The following is a 15,743-nucleotide window of genomic DNA, read 5'->3' as shown; positions in this document are numbered from 1 at the left end:
GACATCTTCCTTCCTGCAGCATACTCCAGATTCTACATGCCAAGCACCCCTCACAGCCCCTGGTTATTCACAGTTCCCTGGAAAACCACCTATGCCATGCCAGAGTGGGCTGCTACCTACGTCAGCTTCATAGGATACCAGGGACAGATGGGGCTGGTGTCTCCATCTCTTCCCGATTGCCAGAGGCAACTGAGGGGCTCTCTCACCTGCTGCTTCTTCTAGGGCAGAAGACCCTGACAACAGTAAAGGGAGAGTCTTCAGGGTCCCCAGACAGAAGGTACATACATAGACCCTGCTGGAGACTGGGGGTAGGCGACTAGTAACAGGAAAAGGACTGAGTACATGCCATGCTACCTCCAGAAATGGCAAGTGAAGGATTTGATGGATATTGAGGGAATCTGCGTGAGACTGACCTTTTTCTTTATGAATGTGATGAATGCTTATTTTACATGTTATGCTTAAATTGTTTTGAAATGTAGACTTACAAATCCTGCTTCCTAAATCCATGTATCTTGAAGGGATAGATGCTGCAGCTGGATGAGAATTTAGGAACTGCCTTGAAGGTGGCCACAGGCAGAGCACTGAGTTCAAATCATCTTCCTCAGGGTCACAATCTTTGTACAAGACTTGCATCAACTTATAAACCAGATTCTGAACTCTGAAGAGGTAGGATTTGGAGGCAAGTCTTAGAGGAATTCTAAAAGCTGCTGCAAGGCTACGGTAGACACACTTGAAATGGGAAAGGAAGAAGCCGAGGTTTGATGGAGATGGAGCCTCATGTTCAGAAAACAGAAACTTCCCTTCCAGCACTCAGGAAGCAGAGGCAGTCAGATCTGTGAGTTCAAGGCCAGCTGGAGCTACAGGGAGACCCTGTCTCAAAGACCAAACAAACAAACAAAAAAACCCATATAAAAACAAACTACCTCCCCATGTTGAATCAATTTAAGCTTTCAATAAATTCCTTTTGACTCTTGGCAGAATTCCCATGAAAGTCAGACTGCCTCAGCTGTGCTAAGGCAAACTAAAGGAAGAGAACTGAATGTATGGCAGATGACAACCAGGAGAGTAGGGAGAAGGTACACGGAAAACAGGGGGGAAAAACCCAGGTAGAGAACAGGTGTAAAAGGGACAGCAGCTTACCCTTGCCCACCCAGGAGTCCCCTTCTGTGCCAACCTGAAGGGTTTGAAATCAGTCCATCTCTTTTCACAAGACTAAAGATTTACAGAAGAGTCAAACAGAGTATTTGGTAGTGAAATTTCCTGATACCCTGACCTCTTTTCACTGACCTGTGGATCCTCTGACAAGTAACTTTTCTGTCCAGGGTCCTTGCTTCCTCCCTGTATTCTTACATCCTGAGCTTCTGAAAGGAGTGAGGTTTTGCCTTGAGGGAAGATGGTAATCAGAAGGGTGGCAAGGGGCTTAGCTGATTGGCAAAGGTTTGCTTTCTCTCTCCCCTGCCCCCTTCCCTTTATTTGGCCCAGACCACACAACTGCATCTGTGCCTGCCGCTGCCCTCAAATCCACTTCTCCCTGGGTTGTGCTGATGTGCTTGGGTGGGTACCCAGCCCAGGGCCCTGCAAACAGTTTCCACGAGACCAGCTTTTGGTGCTAAGACCACACCTTGTCAGCTCACTGGCACATCTGCAGCTGACCACCTTAGAGGACACTAGAAGTTGGAATCATCTCTACCCAAAGATGCTGATGTCACTGATTGCTCCAAGCTGGACAATAATGGGGGAACCCAACCTGCATTAGCTAACCTAGCACCAAACTCTATCAGGGTAGATGTTTTCAGCTACTACACATGAAAAACAACAGGTTGGCTATGTGCTGAACTGGGTGGTGCTGTGGCTCAACCTACTATGACCAGGGTGTCTCCATAGCAACAAAAGTGGGCAAATGCCTACATCAGCTGGCACAGAACTTGTGGCCATCAGGGACCTGCAAATGGCTAGGAAATCTCAAACCCCTCAGTACCTAGCAGGCCCTTACGGCCAATAGGCCCCTGATGAATGGTTATCAAGGTGAGCAGGCTGTCCCACTGCTGCCCTCCTCAGGACCACAGCATTTATCAAGTGCCCTGTCAAGAGATGCCACTGAGCTCACCTGCCCAAGGTCCACTATGTTAGTGAGCAGTGTCCAGGTTTCAAAATCAGATCTACTCGTTCTTAAACTAGAGCAACCCCATCTTTTTACCAGACTCCCCTGGGCCTCCAAACACCACACTCCAACTCTCCCAGGGTTGGCATCAATTGTGAGTTTTCTTTCCTGATCCAGATCCCCAATTGCTCCCACCTACCTGCCTGCTTTTACTGGGTACTCTTTTCACTGAAGCTCAGGATTGTTGTACAAGATGTAGCTACCACTGCTTGTGGGTATTGTCCTAACTCCCCTGCGCAGAGGGAGACACCTCTGCCTGGCTGTTTCCCACCTCCACTTCCCCACCTTGACCAAGGCCATAACCTGACCTGCCTCTTCAAGAACAGACCAGCATCTCACCCCCTAGACAAAATCACTTCCTCTTTAATTGCTGTTAAAGATTCATACCACTTGCTTCTGAGGAGGTGAGGGGAGCACCCCCGCCCCCTCCCCACTCCCCAATTACCTGGTCTTTTGGAAAATATTTTAGCCAGGAAAACAAAAAAAAAAAAGAAAAGAAAAAAAGACCAGAAACCACTGACACAGATGAGCCCAAAGCCTGGGTTGACTGAGGGAGGCAGGGCTGGGCCAGGTAAATCCACTCCACCTCACCCTTTCTGGGGATTGGGCGAGGGACCTGGAAACCATCCCAGCCACATCGCACATCCTTTCAGCCCTGGCTGGGAGGGAGCAAGGGGCCGAGGAACGGGTCTGGAGCTGCTCCGGTGGGAGAGAGGGGCTGAACAAAAAGGGTAATGGGGGAGGGGTCCCATTGTAGGCACCCTACCCCAGATCACCACGGGTGCTGCACAGTCACAGATACACAGTCACGGCCACAGACACAACCCGAGAGCACCCCACCCCATCCCACCCCTGCCCACCCTTAGTTTCCCCAACCCTGAAACGCCCTCCCCTCGCCCCTGCCCACCCCACCCCCACATTGGGGAACAAAGCAAATAAATTACAAGGCCCCTCTCTAGCCGGCTCCTGCTCCATCCCTTCTGCCTGCCACCCCCCAGGATGGTAGGGGAAGACCCCAGGCTCTTGGCTCCGCTGGCGCTTTAGCTTCTATCTGTAGATAGGTAGAGGGGGATATCTGATTTCTACTCACATCATGGTCCCTTTCACGGAAAGGGTTGGGGACCCCAACACACACACCTCCATGAGCAGCAGGGGTCCTGCCCCTCGCTGCCCTTTCCTCCTTACTAGGCAGTGAGATCAGCATGGAAGGGGTGGGGTCCCGTATTGGCCCCAAGTCCCAGGGCTAGCCCTCCACGTACTAACCCGTCCCTCTGGCGTGGCGTCGCCCCAGGAGCCAGCCTGGGTTTGGGCTCCCACCAGGGATTGTTGAACGCAGGCAGGAATGGGTCTTTTACCCGCCCCTAGGGGGCATGAGCTGTCAAGTCCGGGCGCCCTGGAGCCCGTACAGTGACTAGGGCGTCCCCTTCTTTAGACAGAACGGGTAGACCCAGAGCAAACAGAGTTAGGAAACGGTGCAGTAGGGGCGTGTTGAGCTGGGGTCTCCGTGCCTCGCTGCGGAGAGGGAGGTGAGTTTGTGTCCTCTGGGAGGCGTGGGGGCTGTGCCCTCGTGGGGGATAGTAAGTGCTCCCGTAGGGCGGGGTGCGGATTGGAGAGGTGAGTGCATCTGTCCAGCGGTCCACCCGGTGCGGTCGTGCCCGGCCCTTGCGGGTGTGGGGGGTGTCTCTCCCGCAGCTGGGCAACTACACCAGCGCGATCGCCGCGTCCGCGCGGCCCAGGCTGGCTGCGCTGCTCCGGCGCCGCGGGCTGGGTGTGGCGGTGATGCTGGGCGTGGTAGCCGCGCTGGGCGTAGTGGCGGTGCTGCCACCCTCCCCCGGGCAGCCGTGCTGAAGGAGGATGTCCGCGCACAGCTGGCTTCCAGCCTGCCGAGCGTAGAACAGAGCTGTGCGGCCCTGCGCATCGCGGGAAGCCACATCCGCGCCGTACTGAAGGGCGGAAAGGGACATGTGACGGCGCGTCCCCGAGGGCGCCCACCCGCACCCGCCTCGGGGAATGTCCAGCCCTTCCAAGCCAGGCACTTGGGAGAAGAAACCCTCCAGGATCCCTTTCCCTACCCCTCCGCTCACGTACCCACAACAGCAGTTGCGTGATGACAACGTGGGCGAGCTCTGCCGCCAGGTGAAGCGGGGAGCGGAGCTGCGGGTCCTCCACGCTGGTGTCCAGCGGCCCGTGTCGCGCATGGGCCAAAAGCAGCAGAACGGCAGCCACGTCCTGGGCCTGCACAGCGGACCACAGCTGGTGGCCCAGCGGCTCCTCCGTCGTGGCCAGCGGCGCCAGAAACAGCAGCTGCTCGTACTTGGCACGAATCCATGACTCACGCTCCTCGCTGCAGTACCACCAAGGGAAGGAGTTCTAGGGGCCTCTAACCAGAGCCTCTGCCCCGTACCCAGAGGACCCTCCCAAGAACCGGACGGCCCCCGAGCCGGTCCTTTACCCTTACCGCGAAGAATCCCGCGTGGGCTTGGCGCGGCCCCGAGTGTCGCTCTCCCACACGCGGTTGGCGGTGTCGTTACCAATGGCCGTCAGCACCAGGGTCAGCTCCCGAGGCCAATCGTCCAAGTCAAGCGACCGAACGCGGGACAGGTGTGTGCCCAGGTTCCGGTGGATGCCAGAACACTCGATGCAGATAAGTGCACCGAGGTTCAAGCTGGCCCATGTGGGGTCTGGGGACCGAGTGCAACGTAGGCTCAGGTTGGCAGCATGATGGGTTACCCCAGCATCCATAACTCCAGCTAACGACACACTCCCTAGGCCGGGAAACCACTTCCCAGTCCCCTCTGCAGGGCCCTTGCACTCACTGGGGGCTCCACAGTCCACACAGATAGAGTTTCCCTTTGCGTTTCGAATTGCCTGGATGGCCACGGCTTCGCTTTGGCTGTCAGTGCGCAGCTGCAGAGAGGGGTTAGGTTAGCACTGATTTCCTCGAACAGCTCCCTCATCTGACCAGAGGCCTCAAACCATTCATTACCTTGACCTTGCTGCTCTCACAGCATTGCAGACTGGCCAGGATTTGACTCTCGATGGCCTGGACCCAGGCATCTCGCTCCTCGAAGCTAGCTGCCTCAAAGTGCCACGTCTGGCCAGTGCTGGATACGATCAGGAACTCAAAGTTTTCCTCTGGGTGGGTGGACAGGAGGATTCATGAGGCACAGAGTTCCAGCAGGGGGCCTTCCCCAAACCCTTCCTCCCTGATGTCCATGGAACCCCTAGGACTGGGGCTGTGGGGGAAGGGGAAGCAGAGGGTGGGGGGAGAGCAGGAAGCCCGAGCACATGCAGGGAGAGGCAGGGGCACCCCCACCCCTCTGCACCCAGCTGAGCACCCCTCCCGGCTCCCGCTTGTTACCTGCTTTATAAATATTTCTTAAACTACCAAAGGATTTTAGTTTCCACATTTTGCGCTTGGCTGGTTTCCCGAAGCGAAGGAGATAGAGACAGAATGGAGAGCACACCAGAGAAAGAGAAACCAAGAAAAGAGAAAGAGGCAGACGGAGAGATAGAGACAGTGACAGAGAGTACCAGAGACAAAGCAGGACAGACAGATGGGGAGAGAAAGCAGAACTACAGTCAGTGGCCCTGGGGGCAGAGTGGAGCAGAGGCCAAGAGCCATGAGAGTAGGCAGATCTGGAACCCAGGTCTGAGCACTGGGCAGAAAGCAGGGGCAGTGGGATGGTCATCATGACCAAAGAGAAGCCTGTTCTGTGGGGAGGGAGGGTCAGGATCTGTGCGAACAGGAGGAGAGGGGACAGAGGCTGGGATGAGGGTCCTGGGGTTCAAGAGAAGTCAGTAGCTGTGGGGGGGTTGTCGCTGGGGGACAGTGGTCAAAGCTGTTGGGGGAGCTTGGCAATCACTGTAGGTTATTTGAGAGCAGGGATGGGGGCAGAGGGCAATGTGGATACTGAATTCAGGAGCTGTATTATTAGGGACCGGGTACAGATGCTAGGGTCCTAAGTGGAGATGAGGGCAGGAACAGGAACAAGGGAGTCATTAGGGGAAGAAACAGGGGCTACAGACTTATGAGAAAGGGGCTACGGAACAGGGGAAGGACAGGGACCGGATGGTGTCCATCTATTTTCCCACTCGGTTTTGTGCAGTGGTTACGAAAGTCAAGTACCCAAGTCAGGCACCTTTCCTCCTCTGCAGGAGCTAGGCCAGGGGTTTGGATATCTGGGATGAGGGTCTGCTAGAGTGCAAGTGGAACCACCCACCATAGCCTCACCTTCAGCCTGGACAGCTGAGCCTTCAGTCTTGGATGGTGTTGTCAACTTTTTCCTCCTCTGCTTCTTCACCATGGGAGAAGGAGGGGGTTCCCGACTCAGGGGGCTCAGGTCTCCAGATGGGGTACAGTCTTAGGGAGGGGGACACAGTTATTTCAGTTGCCCCTCCATAGATATGCTGATAGTCTGCCTCCTGCCTGACCTAACTTTGGCATTTTAGAGTGTCCCTCCACAGCTGACCCTCTCCAAGAGGCCCTCCTGGATCCTTCCTAAGTGCCTTAGAATTAGACAGATCCTGGCTCTGCCATTTACTGGTCTGGAGACTGAACAAATCAATCTTAGCCTCAGTTTCCTCATCCTTAAAATGGGGACAATAATCTTGACCTGATAAGGTTGTTGTGAGGAACATTCATTAAAGTGTTACTTCTATTTAAGTATATATTGTAAATATCATATAATTTATACAATTTTGATATATAAGTCTGAATATTCCAAACACTAATGGCTGACTATATGTTGGTCAAGGTCCTTGGTTTTGTTAATTAGGCCTTAAAGAAACTCATCCTGTAAGGTAAAAATGGAAGCATAGAGAGCTCAAGTGACTTGCCCATGTGGACAGGCAAACCAGGGATTCAGGCTCAGGCAGTCTGGCTCTAGAACCTGCTTATCTTCACCACCATGATAGACATGGCACATGAGCGTGGTGCCAGGCACCCAGCAGACACTCCTGTGTTACCTCATGCATTTATTCCTGTTCCAAGCCTCCACCCTATTTCACGTCCCACCCACATCCCATTTGGATCTGGAAGCCAGTAGATGGAGGCTGGTCCCACTGACCAGTGCTGAGGGCTCTGGCCAAATTCCGGTCAGGCTTTAGTAGGTGTTTGGATGTCTGGTCTGGTGGTAGCTGCAGGGAACTTGGGCTGGGGCTGGGGCTTGGCATGGGAGTAGTGGCTTCTGTGAGGAGAGGAAGAGGAGACAAAAGTGAACCTGTCTCTCAGTCCCTCCCTGTATAGTACCTCTTCATCACCCCCTTCCCACTTAGCCAATGTAGCCCCAATTCCTTCACATCCCGCCCTTTCCTCCAGCCCTGGCTCCTTTCCTGCCCCTTTATCATGTGCCCCACTTACCAGGGCCTTCACCCATCTGGACAGTGCTCATGTCCTTGACCAGCCCATTGATACTGGCTGAGGGGCCAAAAGCAGAGATGGCCCTTGGGGGCCGCTTGCCTGGGACTTTGACCGTTGTTCGTAGCAAGTCCATCTCCTTGCCATGGGTACTATGGATATAATCCTATAGGGGTACAGGGTCAAGAGTGTAGGATGCTCCAGTCTCTGTGGGCACTGGGAAGCAAGCAGTAGTACAGGATGAAGAGAGGCCCTGGGAGCTAACCAGGCCGGGATGAGCTTCTAAGGGGTGGATCTGTCAGACTTGGTCTGGCACTATCTCCTCCTGAAAGCATTCCTTGAACCCTTGAACAGCAGGTCAAGGACAGGCCCATTCTGGACACACTCCCCTTAGACTACAAGTTCGTGGAGAGATAAATTTATCTTCCTATCCCCATCATGGATAGATGGTGGGATCTAAATCTGCTTGATAAAGAGATCAGGACTAAAGCTTCCCAGAAATAATGCTAGGACTTATCAGACACAGACAGGCAGAAATGGAAGGATATCTAAAGCTGGCCAGTGTGGACCACCTCTGTTACTCACATTAATACTAGGGTGGTAGAGTAGGAAGCCATTACTAGACAGGGTCACGTATTTCTTCTTCCATTCTTTGTTCAAGGAGTTGCCACTTCGCTTTAGCAGGAAGCTCTGGAGAACAGGGAGACGTGTGGGAGAAAAGCCAGCTAAGAACAACTGCTCCAGCATTCCTCCAGCCCGTGGCCCCCTCACCTGTTTGATGGGGATGGCTCGCCCACTGCCTGTTGTCTCTCCCCGACTGTCCAAGCTCCGCTTCTCAGAGTCACTGCCCCGACGATTCTGGAATGGTTATTGGAATTAGCCAGAGGGTGGATAGGATCCACTGATGGAAGGACGGGGAAAAGAAATGAGGAAGAGCTCCACAGAGAGGTATAGGGGACTAAGGATGATGGGCAGGCAGGAGGACAGGAAGATAAGGGGTCAGCAAGTCCAATACTGCAAAAAGGCTGGTCCTGCGCTTGGCTGCTCGGTGTAGGGATCCTGGTGTGCTCAATCCAGCCACTGCAACTGCCTCAGCTCGGAGCTCCCGGTGTCCAACATTGGGTGAAGATGGGAGGGAAGAAGAGTAGTCGCTAGTGTGGCCCCCATTACTAGCCTGGGGGCATATGGAGGAGTCAGCATAGCTTAGCAGTCCCTACCCACCAACTATGCTTCTATCAAATTATGAGACATTCCTTAATCTCATCATTATTCATTTACAGTATCATTAATAATATAAATCTTTGCTAGGTTGTTACAGTGCTTTAAGTTTTGCAAAGGTTGATTTCCGGAGTATTATGTTATACAACATTGCAAATAACAAGCAAGTTAGTTAACGTGCTCTGGGATATTGTAAATGATGTCTCAACCCTGATTCACTTTCTACAAATAGTATCACTGCCATTTCCACCATTTCCCTACTCCCTCAACTTTCTTCTGAATTCTATATCCTTCTTTTCATTCCCAGCGCCTCCAGTTGTCTCTGACACCCCAACCCACCTGCCCAGCTACAGGAGTAGAAGCAGCTGAATGGCTTGGGGAGCTGGGCAGGGACTTGCAGGCAGCCAGAAGTTGCTGCTGTTTGCGCAAGGTCACCACCTTCTGGGCCACTGAAGGGAAAGGGAGAGGAAAGAGGCATGAGCAGGGAATATACCCAGGACCACTTTTCCATGCCCAGCTTTGAGAAATCTGCAAAAGATAACATAGGCCCTGACTTCCTTGTCACTAGGGTCTCCAAACTGTCTGTTGGCCAAGCCAGCTCCTCCAGCCCAGAAAGATTTTGTGACTATGAATCAAACCTTCCACGACCTCCCAGATATTTCCTCCTTCCCACAGGGACCAATTCCTGTCAGTAGAAAACAGAAAACTAGACACTGGGCCTCTCCAATACCCTAGACCCTCCAGCTTCCCACTTCTTACCTATGCTGTAAATCATCACACTCACCTTCCTGGAAGACCCGATCCACATTGAGCCCATAGGTCGCACAGGTTTCATAGTAACTGCAGCGTTTCATGTCTGTGCATAGAGCCCTGGCACGAGCATCACCCACCACTCGAGGAGAGGAAGCACTGATCCTGTCTGAGGGGACAGAAAAAGGGTAGGACTGGATGAGAGACCCCTTCCTCCCTTTATCTTGTACTCCAGGCTCTGGCTGGGCAACCTGGAGCTAGAGTGTGGAAGAACATCTCTCCTCAGGTAGAATATTAGCATACAAACCCATTATGAGTGCTGAGCCCAACTTACATGCCCAGCTGCATGTAAGGAGGCTGGGGTGATCTCATGTTTTCAGACAATACTCCAGAGGTGAGTAGAGCTTCCCTAACTGTCTGAAACTCATCCTACCCTAAAAATCTACTGAACCTGAGACCCAAGTGAGGGGACACTGGCAGGAACTAGGGAAAAGTTGAATGTCTACGGGTAACAGGTGGGTTGCTTACTCTACAATGAGAAACCAGGAGGTGAATGGCAGGTGGAGGCTAGCACCTGCAGCAGCATATGCACGCACACAGATCATCCTCCAGCTGGACAAAAATAGGTAGTGACAACGCTCTTCCTGTCCTGGTGCAGCCTGAGTGCCTCTGAGCTACTCTTTTGAGAACTGAAAGGTTTTCTGCTCTCCTGCTTTCTCTGGTATTTCCTTGTACTTTGTTTTTAGAGAAGTTTCTGGTTAAAGGTGTTAGCCTGACCCAAGCTGTAGGGAAAAGCTTTCTATCCCTACTCAGACTTGACATGTTTGTGTCACATGGTAGGAGTGTTGACAATGGCAATTTGAGAACACAGGTAAGCACCATCTTAGGAAAGGAACAAAGACGGCCACTGTGGCTCTCCTTTCCTCCCTGGCTGGCCTCTTTTCTTTACTTAGACCCTGGGAAGTTTGTTTGGTTTTTGACTTCCTTATTTGGACATCAGGCTCCCTCCAGAGACTTACTGGAATCTAAGTAGCTGGTTCAACACCATGCCAAATTCTCACCCATGGTAGACAATACCCCAGGGGTCCCCTCCAACCTCCCCTGAAAGCAGGGCTTCCCCATCATCTCCTTACCTTGGGTCCCCACCAGAGCCAAGGCCAGGCCTCCTCGGCCCTCCCCCCGGAGGGAGCTCAGCTGCCCATGGAGATGGCTCACAGCCTGGAAACTGTTCTCATCCTCCAGGCTGAAGACAAAGATCACAGCATCCGCCCAGCCTGAGAACTTGAAGGCAAGGAGAGGACAAACAGAGGGTCAGGCAAGCCCACTCCTCTGGATGGAACCTAGAGGGTCTCCTGGAAAGTCAGGGAATGCTCCAGTGTCCAGAGCTGACCCCAGCAGGCCCATTCTTGCCACTGCCTGCACCCCTCACCTTGGCATCGGGTGCCCCTGCTTCCTCACGAATCAGCACCAGATGAGTGTGCCCGTCTACCAACATCTCCTTCTTGTACTGCTCACCTGTCCAGAAGAGTTGAAAGGTTTAGTAAGTTAGTAATGACAGGTCACAAAACCTTTCCTCATTCCCTGAACTTTAGCTATTGCACCCCGTCTGCCGCACCTTGGTACTGCCCAGTCACTGATCCTGGATCCCATCCCCCAGCCTTAGTTTACTGTGGCTCATGAGAACTCACTCTCTGTCTTCTCCAGCACCTGGTATGAACCCGTTAGGAATCTGTGGATGAGGGATGACTTCCCACTCCTTGCATCACCCAGCACACCCTGAGGACAAGAGTGTGGAGTAGAGACAGTGGGCATTAAGATACTTGGGTCAGCTCATGCCAGAGAACCCAAAGGGGCTGGCAATTTCAAGCTACCTAGAGACCTCCAGGGGCTCCATTCAGCTGAGGAGAGCAGGGCTTGGTATGGTAAGAAATGGTCACAAGGCTGAAGGAGACCACAGCTGAGGAATGTCAGCAATTCTGAATTTTGTGTGGTGTTTAGCAAACATATTAGACCTCTGTGTGTGGCATGTCATAAGCCTAGGCATTCATTGGAAAGTTTTATCCAATTTTAGGCAAAAGAATATAAAGAGCCAAAAAGAGCAAATGGCATAAATGAGAAGCCTGGAAGAGAGCTGTGGACAAATGGAAAGAGAGACAGGATGAAGACTGGAAAAGAAGTTGTGAGGATTACTGCCCCCCCAACATGATACTAATCTCTCAGGAGAACTCTTCCTGGTCCTCAAAGAGAAAAGGAAGAGGTGAAGAGAGAGCCTGGAGGGGATGAGAAGTCCTCCCCTGCAGGCCAGAGGCCTGGGTTACCTACCAGGCGTAGTTCAGGAATGGAGCGGCTCAAAGTCCATTCCTGGCTATTGACCACAGCCTCTGTAAAAGGGAAAGGTGAATTAAGAAGGGAGACTCTGGCCTAGCAGGACTTCCAGCCCTAAGCCACCCTCCTTCAGGAAGGGTTCACCTCACCCCCAGGACCCTGCCTGTTCTGAGTCTCTCAGACAGGTCTGAGAGTGGTCTTCCCATCCCAGCCTCTCTCCCCACAGCTGTTGCCACCGCTCAGTGGTTGCTTAGCAACAGAGCCAGCAAGACAAAAATACTTCAGTTGGCATCTCCCTTAAAGCACATCCCCACACGTGGGTCCCTGGCCCAAACCAAGAGACCAGGACTTTGCGTGATGGTTCATCTCCCACCAAAGAGAACAGTGGGGCTCCCACTGGCAGATTCCCAGGGCAGGTCCAGGGAGGAGGGGTTGGGTCCTACAACGGAGTGGGTCTTCCTCAATCTCCATTTCGCAGGAGAAAAACGGAGGTGAGGTATCCCTCTGCCTCTTTTCAAGGTCAATAGCACAGGTAGCTCGAACCCCTGTTCACGACCCAAAGGGGCAAAGCTTGAATTTTCCTCTGCCTAGGTCTCCCACGACCTCCCTCCGCACAAGCACCCTCCAAAAGAATTAGGGGAAGGCTCCACCCTCTCTGGCCAAGAGAAGTCACAGGCCTGGGAAGAAAAGATGCTCCTTGCACCCGCCGGGACCAGCCCCCGCGCCTGACACTGGCCGGACGTTCCCGGGGCGCCGCAGCTGCGGCGGGAACTCTGGGATCCAGAGCCATCTGCTCCCACCCGCTCAGGAGCCAAACCCCTGAGGCCGCCCCCGCTTCCAGACCCGCCTCCCCTCCGGGGAATGTGAGCGGAACCGAGTCCCCGCGCCTGTCTCTACCAGTTAGAAAATAATAATAAAGACACCCCTTGGAATGAAAAACCACTACCTTCTCTGTACCGCCTCCCAAGTCTCCTGGGGTAAGAATTGTCTTTGCAGCAGTTCCGCCCCCCTGACTCACTCCGGGGTCAGCCCCGGGCGGGTTTCGACGCCGCTGTGGGGCGGGGGTGGGTAGTGAGGGAAGCAAGGCTTCCTATCTGGCCCCTTTCAGTTCACATTTACATCTGCACGTTCCAGCCCCCGCACACTCAAGAGCCGCCCAATCCACCTTCCCTGCATGGGAAAACCACCAGCCAGCTCTCAGCCCAGGAGACCGGTTCCTGGCAGACCTGTCTGCAAGGTCACTGCTAAGCCACCTGTGCCAAGCACTCAGGGGAAAGCGTCCCCTTCCCTCTAATGTCCCTTCACACAAGCAAAGCCTCCCTCTCCTTGCTTCCAGAATCCAGTCAAGGCTGGAACTGGGGTCTGGAGCTTCTCTGGGGGTGATTTCCTGCAGGCAGTGACCAAGGCCTCTGAAATCCCTCATCTCTCACTTCCAACGGCGCTTCGGGACCTCTTCTCATTCTTTGCCCCAGTCCTTGGTGGAGAAGCCAGCCTAGGTCCTCCATCCACCCAAGAGCGCGCCCCCACCCCAGCTGAGCACCCTCCCGATTCTCCTGGCCCTACTCACTAGGGGAGGCGCGGAGCTCTGCGCCCAGCAGCTCCCTGGACCCGCCGGAAGACAAGCCTGGGGGTCCGGGAAGAGGCCCCGGGCCAGGAGGACCCCCTGTGCTCTTGGTGAAGATGCCGCTGATAAACTTGAGCATCTTGCGGTCGCGAGTGGATGCTCGACCACCCTCCCGGCCCCTTTTCAGCCCAGGAGCTGGAGGCTCCAGGGTGATGGGAGGTGCAGGCCCGGGGGGCTGCGCGGAGGAGGCGGTGACAGAGGCGGCTGGAATCGGGGTTGCTGGCACGGTTAGCGGAGGAGAGCCTGCAGTCGGTCCTGGGTGCAAGTCACTGTTGTCCAAGGTCTTACTCTTGCCTTTCCGAGGGGACAGCTTCCCTCGGGCTCCAGGCCCAGCCCCGGTCCCACCAGAGGTCGCAACCGCAGCGCCCCCTCCCCCGGCGACGGCAATGGCAGGAGTTCCAGTCCCGGCGCTGCTCTTTGACCCCTTGACCCTGGGCTTGCCCTCGCTTTCGGGCCATGACAGGCGGCTACCCGCGCCCTTGCCCCCGCCGGCTTTGGCTCCACTAGTGGTCACAGTCTTGCAAGGCTTGGGAGCGGGTGGAGGCGGCGCCACCTTGAGCCTTCGGCTGCCGGTGCCAGGATGCGGGGAGGACGAGCCCGGGACGCCGCCGCCTGTCCGGCCTTCAGGTTCCGGACCCCCCCAGCTCGGGCTGCTGAGTAGAGGGCGCCGGGAGGAAGAGGGGGCGCCCCCCTGCTTGGGGTCCGGGCTCAGCCCTCCGGAGAGCGGGGGTCCCGGAGGGGCGGCCCAAAGGGACAGGCGACGGCCCGGAGCCGGGGACACCGGGCGAGCCGGACTGGCCGGAGCCGGGGACAGCGCGGGGGGCTCCGCGCCCCCGGCTCCCGCGCTGCTGGTGCTGATCCACAGCGCATCCTGCCGGTGGAAGAGACGCTCGTGCCGCTTCTTTCCCGGCTCCTCCGCGCCTCGGGGGCTGCCAGGATCTCCGGGCTCCGAGCCCCTGGCCCCGGGGACGCCGGCCGCTGCTGCAGACGGAGACGGCGGCGGCGGAGGTACCGACTCGAGCTTGACGAGGGTCAGCGAGATGAGGTAGGTCGTTGTCCGGCGCTGAAGCGCGCCCGCGCCCCGGCTCATGGGGCCCGGAGACCCCCGAGCTGGGGAGGGGAGGGGACTCCCCGGGACTGCTTCAGGGGGGCCCGGCCATGGGGCCGCCCTGCTCGCTGCCCCCAGCTCCCGGACCCCGCTGAGCCCCCGGCCCGGCTCCGCTGTCGCCGCCGCCTCCGCCGCCTCCTCTTGCGCCCCCCTCCCATCACATGGGGCGCCCCCTCCCCATGCTCCCCGCCCTGCGCCCCCACCCCCTTGGAGCCCCGGGACCTTGGTGCTGCTCCAGGGAGGCGCGCCGGACCGTGCACCCCGGCTTGGGTGGGGGCGCTGAGATGGGCGGAGGAGGGTGGGGAGGACAGTAGTGGGGGCAAATGGGGAAGGAGGAATGGGGGCAGAAAAGGGGACCGGAGGCTGGGGGAGAAGCACCGGTGCTGGGGAGGCAAGGGCGGGGAATAGGGACTCAATGGGCAGAGGCCGCGGATGCAGTCCGAGAGGGGGATCTTGAGGGTAGGAGACTAGTGGGGCTGTCTGTGCGGGGGATTCGCAGGAGCAAGGGGAGGATGCTGGGGATATAGGAGGCGGTGGGGGAGGAAGGTGGGAACGGGAGGGGGTGAGAACCCACGGGTCTGGGGTCTGGGAGGGGAGGGGCGTGGATCCCGGCGAAGAGGCCGGGGGCCTCGCCCCGGCTTGGCTCGGTCCGGATGCGAGCAGTGTCCGGGCGCTCCCCTCACATTGAGGAGGAGGTGGCCCGCGGGCCCCCCCACTCCATCTCCCCCCAACCTCTCCACCAGCACCGCTGTCTGCTAGGGCGGCACCAAAATCCAGGACTGGATTTCCCTCCCAAAGCCTGGCCTGGATTTCTTGGGACTTGGAGTCACCTCCAACACCCACCAAGCCCACTCCTTCTATCACATCAAGGTTACGGAGCGTAAATGTAAAGTATAGCATACAAGGACAAGGGTAAAACCCTATCTATTGGGTGGACAGGTATAGGGAACAGAGAAAACTCTTCGGGTCTCTGTCAGTTCTGGGGAAGTTGAAGTGAGAAAGAGGGGAGCCCTGAAATCCCTTTCCCAGGACCTCTTCTCGGGGTACCTGGGTGCGTTCCCTTTCTTATTATCCAGCCCCCTCTTACACCATCTCCACCCCATTCTTAATACTTAAGCGACGCTGCGACTTGGGCCGACTGTCCCAAAGTAAACTTAGAAAGTGTTCCCCAGGGATGGGGACAAACAAGGAACTTAGC

The 15,743-nt window shown here is 55.7% G+C and overlaps 1 protein-coding gene across 2 annotated transcripts; it reads right to left on the bottom strand.

Annotated features, from left to right (window-relative positions):
- Window positions 1–2,504: 2,504 nt before the first annotated feature.
- Window positions 2,505–15,282, bottom strand: Agap2 (ArfGAP with GTPase domain, ankyrin repeat and PH domain 2). 2 transcript variants are annotated; one of them, XM_008844045.3, is made up of 19 exons: window positions 13,381–15,282; window positions 11,811–11,869; window positions 11,177–11,264; window positions 10,918–11,003; window positions 10,622–10,769; window positions 9,523–9,657; window positions 9,078–9,187; window positions 8,536–8,694; window positions 8,292–8,378; window positions 8,106–8,210; window positions 7,524–7,686; window positions 7,231–7,350; window positions 6,396–6,524; window positions 5,523–5,582; window positions 5,148–5,296; window positions 4,978–5,068; window positions 4,620–4,842; window positions 4,250–4,505; window positions 2,505–4,104 (listed from the first exon to the last, which is right to left on the bottom strand). In XM_008844045.3, the coding sequence occupies exons 1-19, from the start codon at window positions 14,525–14,527 to the stop codon at window positions 3,862–3,864; spliced, it is 3,558 nt and encodes a 1,185-aa protein (XP_008842267.1). In that variant the 5' UTR covers window positions 14,528–15,282; the 3' UTR covers window positions 2,505–3,861. The 2 variants fall into 2 exon arrangements, with proteins under 2 accessions (XP_008842267.1, XP_017656339.1); XM_017800850.2 differs by lacking the exon at window positions 5,523–5,582.
- Window positions 15,283–15,743: the final 461 nt, after the last annotated feature.

Source organism: Nannospalax galili, unplaced genomic scaffold (assembly GCF_000622305.1).
Source record: "Nannospalax galili isolate Female #2095 unplaced genomic scaffold, S.galili_v1.0 scaffold340, whole genome shotgun sequence".
NCBI lineage: Eukaryota > Metazoa > Chordata > Mammalia > Rodentia > Spalacidae > Nannospalax > Nannospalax galili.
Note: the sequence above shows the minus strand (reverse complement) of the source record. Positions and strands in the feature narration are given on the sequence as shown.